This window comes from Cavia porcellus, unplaced genomic scaffold (genome assembly GCF_034190915.1).
Source record: "Cavia porcellus strain 051 isolate PalLab524CR breed Dunkin Hartley unplaced genomic scaffold, mCavPor4.1 scaffold_26, whole genome shotgun sequence".
NCBI classification, from domain to species: domain Eukaryota; kingdom Metazoa; phylum Chordata; class Mammalia; order Rodentia; family Caviidae; genus Cavia; species Cavia porcellus.
The window spans coordinates 27,451,664-27,467,563 of NW_026947509.1; the positions used below are offsets into that span (position 1 = coordinate 27,451,664).

At 43.1% G+C, this 15,900-nt stretch overlaps 1 protein-coding gene across 3 annotated transcripts in view; it reads right to left on the reverse strand.

The window, feature by feature from the left end:
* The window catches only part of Farp2 (FERM, ARH/RhoGEF and pleckstrin domain protein 2), a 126,817-nt gene that overhangs the window by 46,319 nt on the left and 64,598 nt on the right, over positions 1 to 15,900 (reverse strand). For all 3 annotated transcript variants that reach the window (XR_010043420.1, XM_063236963.1, XM_063236962.1), the window contains exons 6-9: positions 10,283 to 10,380; positions 9,083 to 9,197; positions 3,600 to 3,747; positions 7 to 102 (exon numbers count right to left, since the gene is read on the reverse strand). Coding sequence is in view for 2 of the 3 variants with exons in the window: in XM_063236963.1 (XP_063093033.1) it covers positions 7 to 102; positions 3,600 to 3,747; positions 9,083 to 9,197; positions 10,283 to 10,380 (457 nt within the window). In the remaining variant the exon portion in view is untranslated. The remainder of the gene's footprint in view (positions 1 to 6; positions 103 to 3,599; positions 3,748 to 9,082; positions 9,198 to 10,282; positions 10,381 to 15,900) is intronic.

Sequence of the window (15,900 nt, forward strand, 5' to 3'; positions counted from 1 at the left end):
ACTTACATGGACCTCGGGATGGAGTTTGATAAGAAATCTTTTCCTCTTGAAGCTTAGTTTACGGACTTTGGACCAGTTGAAGGTGTTGATTTTGGTGGTGCCCTGAAATATGAAAGACAGATTGGTGGCACATTCCTAATCTGAAGGCTTACTCTCTTCTCATGGACTAGATACAGCTCAAGCTACACCCTTGACAAATGGCACAGCAGCCTGCCTGACATGTTAACATTTTACTTAGAATGACTCAATTAAAATGTCAACCCAGGAATTCAGCTCAGTGGCTTAAGCACTTGCCTGGCAAGTGCAACGTCATGAGTCTGATCTCCGGTACAAAAAACAAAAACAACAACAACAACAAAAAACCGAAACCAAATCAACACCCCCCTCCCCCGAAAAAAAAAACAAAAACCAAACAAAAGACAATACCAAACATACTCATCTGTTTTAGAAAATGACTTAATTTCTTTAATAAGGCTTTGTCTTACTTTTCTCTCATTGCTGAGACAAAATACCCAACACCCAAAATTAAGGAAGGAAAGGTTTACTCATTCAGCTTACAGTTTTTGGAGGTTTTAGTCCATAATCAGCGGCATGGCACTGGGGCTGCACTTTAAGGCAGCAGCAAGAGCAAAAGGGTTGGAAGAACATGCCTTTATGCTGCACAGAGGCACACCCCACCTGCGGGTGAGTGTAGCATTCACAAAATCTCTGTGCTCTCCTCTTCCACAGGATGAGGATATTTATAAAGTAAGGATCTTGGCTTCTTGCTTAGCCTCTCAATTAAACTTCTAAACTGCTCACATTTACACAATGTATCAACCATAACAGGATTTATTACACATATTTGAAAATCAATGTTAACATTACACATATTGAGCTGAGTGTGGTAGTACACATGTGCAATCCTACCACTCTGGGAGGCTGGATAGCCAAATTTGAGCCGAGATTATACAATTTAGTGAGTCTATCTTAAAATAAAAATTAAAAAGGACTGGAGCTATAGCTCGGTGTAAAAGCCCCAAGTTTAATCACAAGGACCACAAAAAACAAAGATCCAAACCAAAACCAAGAAAACCACCATTCCCCCCTTGAAGGGCAAGTCCACTCCTGAAGCGAAAGGCTGTAGGAAGGCGGTGGTGGTTGGGGGCAGGCTGGGAGAGTGAAGCAAATGATGCTGGCCCTCTTGGGTTCTCTTTTCATTTTTTTTTTTTTACTTTCTTTCATCTTTTATCCTGCCTTGTGGTGATTTCCTCAACTTTATCTTGTAGTCATTCTTGTGCCAACACTGCTGTGTCTGCAATCCTGCAAGCAGTTCTCTGTTCTTGTGCTCCTATCACAGCAATCTGCTCTTATTTCAGAGATCAGTGTCTTGTCTTATTTCTGTGAGTTTTCTGCAGTGGAATACACCTGTGTAAGCAGTGAGACGTTTTCCTCTCTTCCTTGTCCCAAAGCTGCCAGCTGAAGTAACCTTTCCCAGGGCCTTTAATGTCCCCAGTTCATGCTATAGGGAACACAAAGTGTATGTAAAGCGGTTTCTTCAAAACCAATAGAACAGGTAGTTGGGGATCTTCAGTGCCTACAATGATGTATCTGGAAGAAAGTTTCAAGTGTCAGGCTCTACAAAGCTTCCTCATTTTTGTATAGCTGCCCAAATGTCATTATATGGGTATATGCCACTTACTTAAGTGGGCTTTTAATGTTTAGTTCTTAATACTTTACTATTACAAACAAGGCTGGAACAAAATAAAATTTTCATACTTCTGATAAAGGAATATTCTTCTTTTTCATGTGCATAACACAAAATGAAGATTTCCAGTCTTGACACAACCTAGTAGGTAAAGATACGAGGAGAGGGTAGGTTATCCTGTTTTTCCATCTCTTCCATCCTAGGATGGTTCCGTCTCTTCTGAACAAATATGATACTTGTTTTTCACAATAGAAACTTTCCTCAGGCACTGGCCACTCCTTGGTCATCTTTGCATGCAGAAAGTGAGGTCCCAGGTAAGAACAGTTCACCCAGAGTCATTGGTGGACATGAAATCAGGAGGAAGCATGAAGAGGGCGGACAGATGTCTGTGGTCAGAAGGAGTCTCTCCCTAGACTGCTTTTCAGTTCAAGGAGGCAAACTAACTGCATAGCAGAAGTATCAGAAAACTCAGGAGTGAAGGTCCATGTCACCAGTGGGATATATGCCTTTTGGTGCCTCCAGGTGAGACAGCCAGAAGGACACAGCTTTTTGTGGGGGTCCAGCTGGCCCATTCTGCCAAATCTAATCACAGGGAAACATCCAACACACCACAGATACATAATTAAAAATTCAAAAGGCAGCTGGGGATTTAGCTCAGCAGCACAGCATCTACCTGGCAAGTGCAAGATCCTGAGTTTTACTCCCAGTACAAATACATAAATAAACAAATGGCAGCTCTTCAATACTGTCAATGCCATTGAAGAGAAAGGTCACGGAAATGCTCCAGGACTGAGGACACCAGAGACATTCCCCCATAAAGCCCCAGACTAGAGCTGGCCCTGGGTAACAAAAGCTGTAAAACGACATTACTGGGCCTGTTAACAAACCTGGGAACAGTAGATAAACAGCTATGTCAGTGGTCTCAGTGAGGATCACATCATAGATGTGTAAGGGAACGGCCTATTCCCTGGAAGTACAGGCGAAGGGACTAGGGTGAAGACGTACACCATTCATTTTCTAGCACTTGAAAAAGCACAATGTATGAGGAGGGTAGGGTGTGTGTTCAGGCAGGAGGAAGCACAGGTCCTAAAGTAAAGGGACTAAGTGCTAATAAGAAACAGGTTTGTGCCAAGCCACAGGTCTGTGGCTGTCTGTGCTGTCCGAATTCTCTCAGCACTTCTGCAAGTTTTGGAGTATTTGTAATGAGATCTTTAACAATGATGTGTATGTCTGTGGAGTGCACTCCCAAGGTAGGGGCCTGGTGATGGTACCTGCAGGTTCCCCTCTGGCTGGCAGACTGTGCAGAGCAGCTGAGAAATAGAGAGCTTGCCTGGAACCCTGATTGCAGACTTTCGTGAGCCTGCACTTTCAGGGAGCTGCCTCATCTCCACCATGGACTTATGCCAGAGAAGAAACCTTGCCTCTTGCACCAGAGGGAGCTGCTGCTCCACCTCTTGTCTGAGCTGCAACAGCTTCTCACACAGATGAAACCAAGTTTTCGGTTTCTAGTTCCAGCATCCTAGTCACCAGAGGTACCTAGAGTCCCTGTCTCAAAGCTTTCACAGTCCAGCTGAGTTTCGTCCTCTAGAAAAGAGAAGAGGCCCAAAGTTGCCATTTAAGATTCTGTGGGAATGATCTTTGGCTCAACACCAGAATGAACACTGAGAAGAGATGGGCACCCTGGTCAGGGGAAATCAGTGGGCAGTGGGGGTCCGTGGGGTCCTGGATAGCGAGAGTAACAAGAAAATAATTTCTTTACTGGGTAAGAGATTACATTAGAGAACATGTAAATTTCACCTTCTAAATATACTATCTTATTCATTAGAACAAAAATTTACCAATAAACAGCAGAAACCTAACCAAGTTGCACTGTATTAATCACCCTGCTATAACCCTGTTATTCCCTGCCTACCTGGAACACAAGGACACCCATGTGGGAAACAGCAAGATTAATCTTGGTCCCTTCTCTGTCGGAGGCTGTGTGAAACCTGATGCCGTACATTTCCAACTTCCGGGCAATTTCCAGCACCTGGAAATCTGATTCAGCAGGCGTCTGGCCCCTGTAAGGAAGGATAGCTGGACTGTTATCACCGAAACACTACAAGGTAGTGTTGGGCGCAGGCGCTCAACATACCATACCCCACCCAGGACTAAGGACCACGCCAGCTTCCGCAATGTGCTATGTCCCTCTTTAAATTAGCCAACCTGTGCGCACTTCGTGCTCACTCCGTACTCTGTGGCAACTCCTGATTGGCCACAACTGGATATAGTAGCCAGAGCCTGCGTCCCATTCCCGCCCTGCTTCCTCGTGACAGCCTGTGATTGGTCACGGCCAAATATATAAACCAGAGCCCACGTAAATAAAACAACAGTTAACTGTCGCCCACAAGAGCGTCTCCTGTCTCATTGGGGGGCTGCGCCGGTCAACTGGTGGCCCGTACGGGGAGCGCTGAGACCCTCTCTCCGACAGTACGGGGAACGAGACTCTCTATCCAACGGAACAGAGACGTCAACAGGTAAAACCGTCAAGCGCCGATAGCGGGGGCTACTCGGCGGGCGGGGGCTGACAGGTTAAACTGCTCAACGTTGGTAGCGGGTGCTACGCAACAGGCAGTGAGTGCTGCCGGGCCGGATGGCAGGGGCTATCGGGCAACCTTGGGCGGACGCGTCGCAAGGGTCGAGGAACTCGTAAAGAGAGTTCCCGGTGCCGTAAAGAGGCAGGTTTTGGGGGCGCCGTAAAGGGGCACGGGGACTAAGCTGTCCCTGTTACAAAAAAAAAAAAAAGAAAAAAAAAAGGAAAAAGGAAAAAGGAAAATAAATAAATAAATAAATAAAAATAAAAAGAAACTCTTGAAATTCCGGTTAACATGGGTAACACCGCTACTCAGCCACTGTCAGTCGCCTTAAGCAACTTACTGAGAGAAAAGGGATTACAAATGAAATGAGAACAAATTCAAAACTTCCTCGATCAGGTTGATAAGGTAGCACCTTGGTTTGGTCCCACGGGGTCCATTACCATCCCCAGCTGGGATAAATTAGGGAGAGATCTTGACTTTGCAGCAGAAAATGGCCTCCTGGAGCCAGGAGTCAGACCCCTTTGGGCAGTAGTGAGAAGCTGCCTCGCAGACGCCTCTTGTCGTGACCATATAAGGGCTGGTGCCATGGCGCTTGATTACCATCAGGCAGAATCCTCCCGCGAGCAATCTCACGAGTCTAGTGCCGCAGGCGAGGCGACCCCACCCAACCCAGAAACAGAGGACTCGTCAGATAATGAGGGGGAGGAAGAAGAAGTATACAAAATGGCGGATGCAGACATAACCGAAAGAGGGGAAGTCACACACACGCAGTCGAGAGGGCCCTACTCTGAGGCCATAAATGAGCTGCAACGCAGGATTTCTCAGAGTAAATGGGTCAATGAAAGCGAGTACGGGATCCCAGGGCCGCCTCGTATAAGACCTACGGCTCTACCTCCCGACCTGCATCTTGCAGGGGGCCCAAGTCGAGCCCGCCGCGATTAAGGGCGCGCCAGCTCGGAGGCCCCGGGGATCTTTCTGCACCCCTATCTGGGCAAGGGTCATCCAGTTTACCGCTTGTGACCCCCTGGATAGATACTCCCAGGAGATATTATGGGGATTCTCCCTGGCCACCATAAACACCACAAATATGACTTTTCTAAATTGCTCTACTGCAACCTGTTATATGTTATAATGTTGGGGTAACAGTACACTTTCAGCTGTCGTTATGCAGGTACTCCAGTTCACACCGGTTCCAGTTATGGCGGACTCAGACGAGTTTCCTGTGATCCAGCTCGGGCCAACTCTCCAATTGGCTTTCATAAAGGAATGGGCAGAAATAGGGGCTCTGGCTACCATGACTACATTTGCCGCATTCGGCAGTCTACTTCTGCTCTGTCGGATTCGCAGACAAAGGAATAGGGACAAAGTATCAAACAAGCATTGCTGATCATGGAATCTGGTCAAAGCCTGGCAGCATGGCTCGCCATGCTGTGAAGCAGGTGTGGAGCAAAGCATCGCAGGGGGTGTCGTCCTTGGCCAGGAGACACCCCAGTCCCCATGTCGGTGAGCATGCGGGTTGGGCTCATAAAACAATACTCCCGCCCCCTCCAAAAGAGCACCAACGAGTAGTGAGGCATTGTCATGACTGCAGCGTGACACCTCACGAGGGGCACCGACCTCTGGAGACCCTGCGTCAGTTATAAAGAAAGGGGGAGATGTTGGGCGCAGGCGCTCAACATACCATACCCCACCCGGGACTAAGGACCACGCCAGCTTCCACAATGTGCTATGTCCCTCTTTAAATTAGCCAACCCGTGCGCACTTCGTGCTCACTCCGTACTCTGTGGCAACTCCTGATTGGCCACAGCTGGATATAGGAGCCAGAGCCTGCGTCCCATTCCCGCCCTGCTTCCTCGTGACAGCCTGTGATTGGTCATGGCCAAATATATAAACCAGAGCCCGCGTAAATAAAACAACAGTTAACTGTCGCCCACAAGAGCGTCTCCTGTCTCATTGGGGGGCTGCGCCGGTCAAGGTAGCTTCATAACATACACCTCTAGCCATTAGAATACACTGGAATGAATCCATGAAGTCGAATGAAAACCACTGCTGAAACAGGTGGTTTTTCCAACACGCAATGCACGGCTCCTGTGCATGGCTGGGGTCACATCACCGGGCAATGGAAGTGAATCTGTCTTGGGAGGTATCAGCCGCCAGGAGCAACACTCTCAGTGGTCACAGCTATGGCAGAGAGCAGGTGCTCTTGTTAGCTGCCTGTTTAGTGCCTGAACCCTCACATAAAGAGTTTCTCTCCTAATATACTTTTCCTTCACTTTCTTCAAGTGCCTGAACTTTGGGATCTTCAAGAAATAATGCAACTACATGGATTTCTTTGGTCCATGATTTCCATTCAGAGATCAGGATACAGATGCTTGGATACTGATTTATGGTTTAATAAGTCATCACTGACAAAAAGGAATACCCAAGATGAAGTCCCAGTTCTGTTACTAGTAAAGCTTCCAGTGCACATCTTTAAGACTTGCATTTCTATCATTTAACTACTAATTCTATCAATAACTACTAATGAAACTACTTGAGAGGCTAAGGCAGGAGGATCTAACGTTAATTTTTGAAAAGCCTAGACAACTTAGCAAGATCCTCTATCACAAATAAAAAGGGCTGGGGCTACAACAGTTCCATGGTAGAGTATTTGCCTAGAATGTTCAACTGAACCATAGGTTCAATCCCCAGAACCATATAAAACAAAAATGAAAAGCACCACAAAAAGCAACAAAACACACTTATGGAGGAATCATGAGTTTAGAGTCCAAAGGAAACATGCATTTTAACAAATACAGACTTTTGCTCCTCCCTGCAAGTTGCATAGTCTGATCTTAAACTTGTGATCTTCCTGCCTTAGCCTCCTGCGTAGCTGAGATTATAGGCAACTGTGACTATGCCCAATGGTTTTGCTATTCACTTTTTGTTTGTTTTTGTCTTTTTGGGACAGGGTTTCACTGTGCAGTTCAGGCTGGCCTTGAACCCATTTTGTAGCCCAGGCTGGCCTCAAATTTGCAGAGATCCTCCTGCTTCAGTTTCCCAGGTACTGGTATGCAGGCATGTGCCACCATGCCCAGCCTGCTATTCATTTCTATATTAACTTTGTACATCTAATCAAAACATCAGGGGTTGGGGATATAGCTTGGCAGCATGGCACCTACCTGGCAAGCACGAGAGCCTAAGTTCAATTCCCAGTTTAAAAAAGAAATAAAAAAATAAAATCAGTAAGCATTATGTACCCCCAAAGTGTGAACGTCAACTTCAAATTTCCTGCAGTTTGCAAGATTCAAAATGCACATGTTAGGGCTGGAGCTGCAGCTCAGTAGCACAGTACCTGCCTGGCAAGATAAAGGCTCTGAGTTCAATTCTCAGCACCAAAAAAAAAAAAAAAAAAAAACCAAAACAAAACAACAACAACAAAAAGAAAAACAAACAAAAAAGCAATACAAAACAACCGTGGGAACATCCCACCTAGTGCCTGTAAAGGTGTTTCCATTGGGTCATTAAAGAACTGCTAGACTCCTTAAGACAATGTAAACAACTTTGTTAGATTAAAATAGATGCACATCATTGTCTTTTTAAAAACCTACACAGCAAGGGTAGTGGCACACGCCAGTAATTTAAGTACTCAGGCAGCTGGAGCAGGAGGATCCCAGTGAGTCTGAGGCCAGCCTGAGCTACATAAGTGTATGTTCAAGGCCAGCTTGCTTTACACAGTGAGATCCTATATCAAAAATAAAACCTATACAAAGAATTACTGAAGTAAAGGATGTGCAATAGTTTTTGATGCTCCAGGGAAACAAAGTGAGCATCCAGAGAAAGAGCTGAGCTTCCTGCTGCTTGGGTGTATGTGGGCACCCAGCCCAGCTGAGCAGGAACACTGCCACCTAGCTGCCTGCATCAGCTGGCATTCTGTTTACACCAGTGCTTCAACTGCAACTGTCAGTGTCCTGTCATCCTCTTCCCCTCCACCACTGGAGCTTTACCTGGGTGCTTTTTGCCCCTCCACCTGCCTGGCCCACAAAGGGCTTTGTTGAGTACTCTTCCACCTTCCCTGCACCTTGCTGATGAGCAAGCATGACCCCAGCTTACAGAGCAGGAACTGTGTTCCCTGCTGGCAGCTGTACTTTGTCAATGCACACAAGAAGCATCAGTACTGTTCTGTGAGTGGTGACATGCATCAAGCCCATCTCATAGGGGTGATACACAGGCAACAGCCTTGGTCTGCACTCTTCAAACTGCCCTGCCAGTACTGTGACAGGAACCAACTTGCAGCAGTGACAGGTATGCGCGCACACCCACACATGGCTGGGGCATGGAAGGTCCACTGGGAGGGGCCAGCACAGCACGGCTCAGGCATTATCTCACAAAGCAGACTTGCATCTTACCAGCCCCTTGCAATGGCAAGGCAAGTGTCCAGGTGGAGGCCTTTCAGTCTGAGCACTCCCAAGTGCACCGGGGTCAAGTTAAAGCAAAGTGTATCAAAGATAGTGGCTACCAGCATGATAGGTAGACAGTTGTGTTGCATTCCGCCACAGCACAGACCACTCCCTGGTGGAGGAGAACTCTTGCTGCACCAGTGGACAAGGCCCATTCTCGCCTGCTTCCTTTATGCCAGAAGCTGCTGCTGCCCAGGCAGGGTGCCTTGCTCACCAGTATCCTTCTCCCTGGGTCCTGATGCCCTTGCCACCCCTACCAAAGCAGCAGGGCCTCAGGAATGGCTGCATGTGGGCTCTGGGTGCAAAGGGTGCTGCTTAGGCTGAATCCTGCAGAAGCCCCTGGTTAAGCATTGTTCACAGCAACATCCTGAGCAACTCACATGTGCCTCCGGTGGAAGGCCAGGATCTTCTCAAGAACCTGCTCCTGGCTGGGCAAGTACACAGTGGCTTTTAGGTGCTCTCGGTCCAGGGTTTCATCATAATCTCCTATTTCCGCTGAGATGAGATAGAGTCCACCATTCAGATTTTGAAACAAACAATAAGCACACATATGTGCAAATGCATTAACAGTAAAAAAAAAAAAGTATCATAAGTCTGCAACAAAATACGTAATATAGTGCTAAAACCCCAAGGTTATGGATTTTTCCCAAGTGTTTTATGCTTCCAAAGGCAAAAATGAGGGCAAATAGAAAGAATTATTCTTAACTCCAGAAAAGAAGGACTCTGGGTCTGATAGGTGAGTTTCATGTGTAATCAATCAATCTATGGTACTGGGGACTGAACCAGTGCCTTCACACTGAACTATGTCTCTAGCCATCTTATTTTTCAGGACAGGATCTTGCTAAGTTGCACAGATTGAGTTTGAACTTGCAATCTTCCTGCCTCAGTTTCCCTGAGTGCCATTATTTTATCCACACTTTACATTTAAAGTGAGCCCAATGTGCACCCTCAGCTATGACAACCAAAACAATGTGTTTTCTTTCAGGATAATGTACATACGTACATACATACATATGTATGTATGTATGTATGTATGTATTCTAAGGGTCTCACTATGCAGTTCAGGCTGACTTTGAACTATGTAGCTGAGGCACTTGTGGTGATTTGCCTGCCTCAGCCTCCTGAGTACTGGGATAAAAGGTGTGTGCTACCAAGCCCAGCTGAGTTTCTTTGTTTTGTTTTGAGACAGGGTCTCACTACATAGTTCAAGCTGGCTGAGAGCTAACTATGTAGCCCAGGCTGGTCTTGAACTCATGACGATCCTCCTACCTCATCCTCCTGAGTGCTGGGATTACAGGGGTGCACCACCACGCTGGGATTTATATTGTTGTTAAAATGCACAAAGGCACAGATGAGAGACAACCTGAGAGAATGATTTTGGCTTTTAGCCTCTGGATAGAGATTTCTTGCTGCAAGGAGCTCCAGGCTACAGTTAACTGTTCGCTCACTGAGTGAGCTGCAAACTGAAATGCCCCATTTTTAATCAGATTCACTCTCTACACTCTGGTGTGGATGGGCATCGAAGTGTGGCTCCTCTGTGGTGCAGTCTGGAGACATCATTTGTTGGCCAAGATACAAACCCTGCAGCAGGTGGGATGTGAGCAGGGCTGCAGTGGTGACGGCACAGGTCAAGCGCTCCTCCAACAGGTCTCTCTTGAGCTGCAAGGCAAACAAGTACCTAGAAGGGAGTCCAAAACAAGACAGAGATCAACTCCCAGTGTCCTTTGCGCACAAACAGATGCAGCATCTTTGCAGCCAAAGAACCTGAGAGCCTGGGAAACAACAGCAGCCAACCATGTGCAGGACGCAGGGCCTCACCCAACACACACAGGCACAATGGGCTTTTCACACAGAGACTGGGCACCCAGCAAGGCACAAATGACTAACTGATTAGGCAGGATGAGTCACATACATCAGAGCACAGAGAAGATGCTGAGCATAGAGGCGCTTTGACACACACACAGTGAAGAAAGAGAAGTGAGTATTCACACCATATACTATCCGAGGAACACCTTCAACATGAGTAGTTCACAAATTCATATTACAAAACTGCACTCATGATTCTGGATGAAACAGTGAAAATATAAAATTAAGACATAGCTTGAAATATGCTTATGAAATCTTAAATATCTGGTCTTGATTAGAATCTGAGAAATAGGCATCCTGAAATACCATTGGTGGAAATACACTTAGAGAAGGCAACCTGAAAATATATAGCTGGGCGAGCTGGCACATGCCTGTAATTCCAGCACTCTGAGAAGTTAAATTAGGAGCATCATAAGCTCAAATCCAGCCTGGGTAATTTAGGGACTCGGTGAGATCCTGCCCCAAAATTTACAAAAAACAAAACAAAACAAAACAAAACAAAATCCCACCAAAATCAGATAGAGATGTAGCTCACTGTGAAGGTCCTGGACTTGCTGAGCATATAATCTAATGTTCCAGGCACTGTTCTTAGAGTTAGAATACAATGTTGAATAAGACAGACTCCCTACCCACACTGGAATTTATACTTTAGTGTAAGTTACTAAAACAAAATTTCAAAACACGTCAATCGGGGACAACAATGATACATACATTGTGCACTGTCACTTCCAACTCATGCACTTAGAACAGAAGACACTTGCTTACTACTGTCTGAACAATGTAAGTTTGATGTCTAGTACTAAAATCCACCCCCCAAATAATCGTCTGAACAATACCAGCACAAATCTTTCTCGAATGAACTCAGAGAAATTAGTATAACTACCTTAACTATTTTTATATACATATACATACATATGTTATTTCTTTCAGCTTCTCACACTAATGAGACAGTACAATGTCTACACGTGTCTTATTTATTTCACTAATGAGTATGGTCTCTAGTTGCATCCATTTACCTATAAAAGTCTCCAGTCTCTTCTTTATGGTTGAGTAGTACTCCACTGCATAAAAATATCACATTTTAAAAAATCCATCCCTCAATCAGTGGATATTTAGGTTGTATCCAAGATCTGGCTATTTCAAATTGTGCTGCTAGAAACATAGGTGCACATATATCATTGTGGTATGATGTTTTTAATGATTTTGGGAAGATACCCTGAAGGGAAATAGCTGGGCCGAGTGGGACCTCTAGTCTTAGTTTCTTGAGGAATCTCCACCCTGATTTCCCTGGTGGTTGCATCAGCATGACTTCTACTAACAGTGGCGAAGGGTTCTTTTTTCCTCACAGACCCTCCAGCATTTGTTATTGCTTGATTTTTTTGATACTAGCCATTCTTTCTGGGGTGAGGTGGAATCTCAGTGTTGTTTTCATTTGCACCTCTCAAAAGATGGGTGACGTTGAACATTTTTTTGCATATTTATTTGTATTTCATCTAAGAATGTGTATTCATCGCAGGTGCCCATTATTGGATTGGGTCTTTAAATCTGGGAGGACTGATTTTTTTGAGTTCTTTATAAGTTCTTGATAGTAACCCTTTGTCTGAGGAACCATTGGCAAACATTTTCTCCAAAATTGTGGGTTGTTTCTTCACACTGTTGGTAGTCTCTCTTGCTGTGCAAAAGCTTTTCAATAATAGGGTGAAATTCTAATTGTTGATTCTTTGTGATAGTTTCTGTGCAAACTGAGTTTTGTTAATAGTCTTTGCCTATACCAATGTCTTCAAGAGTTTTACCTATGCTATTTTCCAGTAGATTTAATGTTTATTTTGATATTAAGATCTTTGATCCATTCTGTGATTTTAGCTTAGTACAATGATGAAAGATATAGGTTCAGATTGAATCTTTGCATGTGCAGAGTCAATTTCCAGCACTATTTATTAAAGAGACTTTCTTTCAGTGAAAGCGAATGTGTTTAGCACCTCTATCAAAGATAAGGTGGCTTAGTGTGTCTGCAGTTGTTTCTGCATCTTATTTATTCCATTGATCTTTGGGTCTGGGGGTTTTTTTTTGGTCACAGTAGCTTTGTAGTATAATTTCAAGTAAGGGATTGTGATGCCCCTGACTTGTCTTTGTTGCCCAGGGTCGTCTAGGTCTCTTCTGGTTCCAGATGAATTTTAGGATTGTTTTGTCTGTGAGATGTTATTGGAATTTTGATTAGCACTGCAATGTATCTATATAACAGTTTTGGAAGTGTAGCTATTTTCACTATATTAGTTCTTTCTACCCAAGAACATGGTATATCTCTATTTTCTAATATCTTCTTTGATCTCCTTTTTCAGAGTACTATAGTTTTCAATGTAGAGGTCTGTGACATCCTTTGTTAGACTGATTTCCAGGTATTTCATGTTTTTGGATGCTATTATAAAAGGTATTGTTTCCCTGATTTCTCTATCAGTGAGTTTGTTATTTGTGTACAGGATGGCTATTGATTTCTGAATGCTGACTTTGTAACCCAGCTATATTATTGAATTTGCTTTTTTTTTTTGGCTTTTTTTTTCGTTTTTATCGGTATCAGGGATCGAACTCATGACTGCCTGCTTTCAAGGCAGGTGCTTATGCCGCTGAGCTAAATCCCCAGCCCCCAAATTTGCTTATTAAACCTAGTAACTTTTTTCCTTTTTTGGTACTGAGGATCAAACTCATGACTGCATGCTTGCAAAGCAGGCGCTTGCTTATGCCGCTCAGCTAAAACCCCAGCCCAAATCTAGTAATCTTAAACCATTGTCAAGTTCCTACCATCTTGTCTTGTAAAACTATATTGTTATTATATTGGGTTTGTTATCTCTTTTGCTTTTTTCTTTTCTGTGTCTTTTTTCTCTTAAATAAAAAAATCTAGTAATCTTTTGGTAGAGTTTTTGGGGTCTTTTAAGTAGAGTACCATGTCATCTGCAAATAATGACAGTTTAACATCTTCCTTTCTTACAATTACTCCTTTTCTTTCTGTTGTCTAATTGCTTCAGCTCAAGTTTCCATGATTATGTTGAATAAAAGTGGAGACAGTGGACATCTTGATTTAGAGAGAAAGCTTTCAATTTTTGTCCATTTAGTAATGATGGTGGTTGTTGGCTTGTCATAGATAACATTTATCAGATTGAGATAAATGCTAACTATTCCAATATTCTGTATGTTTTTTTTTTTAAATCACGAGTGGGTGCTGGACTTTGTCAAAAGCTTTTTCTGCATCTATTAAGATGACCTTATGATTTCTGTCCTTGGCTCTGTTAATCTGGTATATCAGATTTATGGATTTGCATATGTTGAGCCATCTCTGCATTCCTGGGATGAATCCCACTTGATCAGCATGTAGAATCTTGACGATTTGCTGCAGTCTGTTTGCCAGCATCTAACTGAGGATTTTTTGCATCTATGTTCATTACGGAAAATGGCCTATAATTCTCTTAGCTGGGTCCTTCTCTCATTTTGGTATCAGGACAATGCTTGCTTCCAGAAATCAATTTGCAAATACTGCTTCCCTTTCAATTTCATTAAAAAGTTTGAGAGAGGTGGTAGGTCTTTTCTAAATGTCTTGTGGAATTCAGCAGTTAATCTATCAGGGCCTAGGCTTTCCTTTGTTGATAGGTTTTCAATTACATCTTCATTTATTGATATTGGTTTATTTAGGATCTTTAAATCTTCTTGATTCAGTTTTGATAATTCATATGTATCTACGAATCTGTTCACTTCTTCTATATTTTCCATCTTATTAGAATACAAGTTTTCAAAGTAGGAGCTTGTGTTAGCTCAGCAACACAAGTGCCTCCTGGAAAATGCAAGGTCATGAGTCTGAACCCTAGTACCAAAAAAAACCCCACAAAAAGTATACGAAGTTGATATAGATGATCCTCTGGATTTCTGCAGGGTATGTTGTGATTTTACTTTTCGCATTCATAATTGTGTAGATGTGAGTCTTTTCTTTCCTTAAGATAAGGATGACCAAGGATCTGTCAACTGTCAAAGAACTGTTTAATTCATTGATTCTTTGCAATTTTTTTCAGCCTGCAGTGTGTTTTCTGTTCTAATCTTTATAATTTCTTCCCTTGTATGAGATTTGACTTAGCCTGCTCTTCTTTTTCTAGAAGACTGCAGTTCAACATTAAGTTGTTTATATGTGTTTGCTCTGTTTTCCTTATATGGATACTTATTGCTATAAATTCTCATGTTTGCATGAGAACTTGCATCCCACAAGTTCTAGTATGTGGGGTTATCATTCAACTGTAAAAACTGTCTAATTTCTTCTTTAATTTCATCTGTGCCCCATTGGTAGTTCAGTACAAAGTTAATTTCCATGTGTCAATGAAGTTCAGTGGTTTCCTTGGGTATGGATTTCCAATTTCATTGCACTGTGGTCTGATAGTATACACAGGATAATTTCAATTCCTTTGCATTTACTAAAGCATGTTCTAAAGCAATATATTACCTGTTTTGGAGAATGTCCCATGTGCAGCGTAGAAGAATGCATATTCTGATGTTGTAGGATAGAACACTATAGACTTTTACTAAATCCATTTGTTCAAAAGTCTGATTTAGTTCTAATATTTCATTACTACCTGTCTAGGTGATCCATCTTTTTGTGACAGTGGGGCATTACTAACCTGTCTAGGTGATCCATCTTTCTGTGACAGTGGGGTACTAAGCTTATTTGATTTTTCATATCCATTAGTAATTGTTTTCTATAGTTGGGTACACTAGTATTTGGTGAATATATATCTATGATTGTTACCTCATTTTCTTGAATTGTTCCCTTTACAAGGATGTAGTGACCTTCTTTAGCCCTCTTAATCAGTCTTGGCTTAAAATTCACTTTGTCTGAAAATAGAACAGCTACTCCTTTTTTTCTGGGTTCCTGTCACAGGAGTATTGTCTTCCATCCTCTGATTTTCAGTCTATGAACTTCTTTTTGAATTAAATGTGTTTCTTGTATGCAGTATATTGTTGGGTCTTGCTTCTTGATCCATTCTGCTTGTCTTTTTTCAATTGGTGAACTAAAATCATTAACATTAATGATTCTGATATGTATTGACTTATCCTTGTCATGTAATTTTCCTGTTGCTGGATCCCCACCTTTCCCCCCCTCCCTGTAATTGTTTTCCTTTCCTGGTGGATTCCTTCTGTGAGGGTTCATAGAGCTGTAGTCCTTATTATCTTTTTCTAGAATATCCTTCAGAACATTTTGGAGTGTTGGTTTGGGGATTGTAAATTTTTGTAGATGTCTTTTGTTACAGAAGTATCTTGTTTCTCCATCAATTTTGAAAGACAGTTTTGTGTATCAATC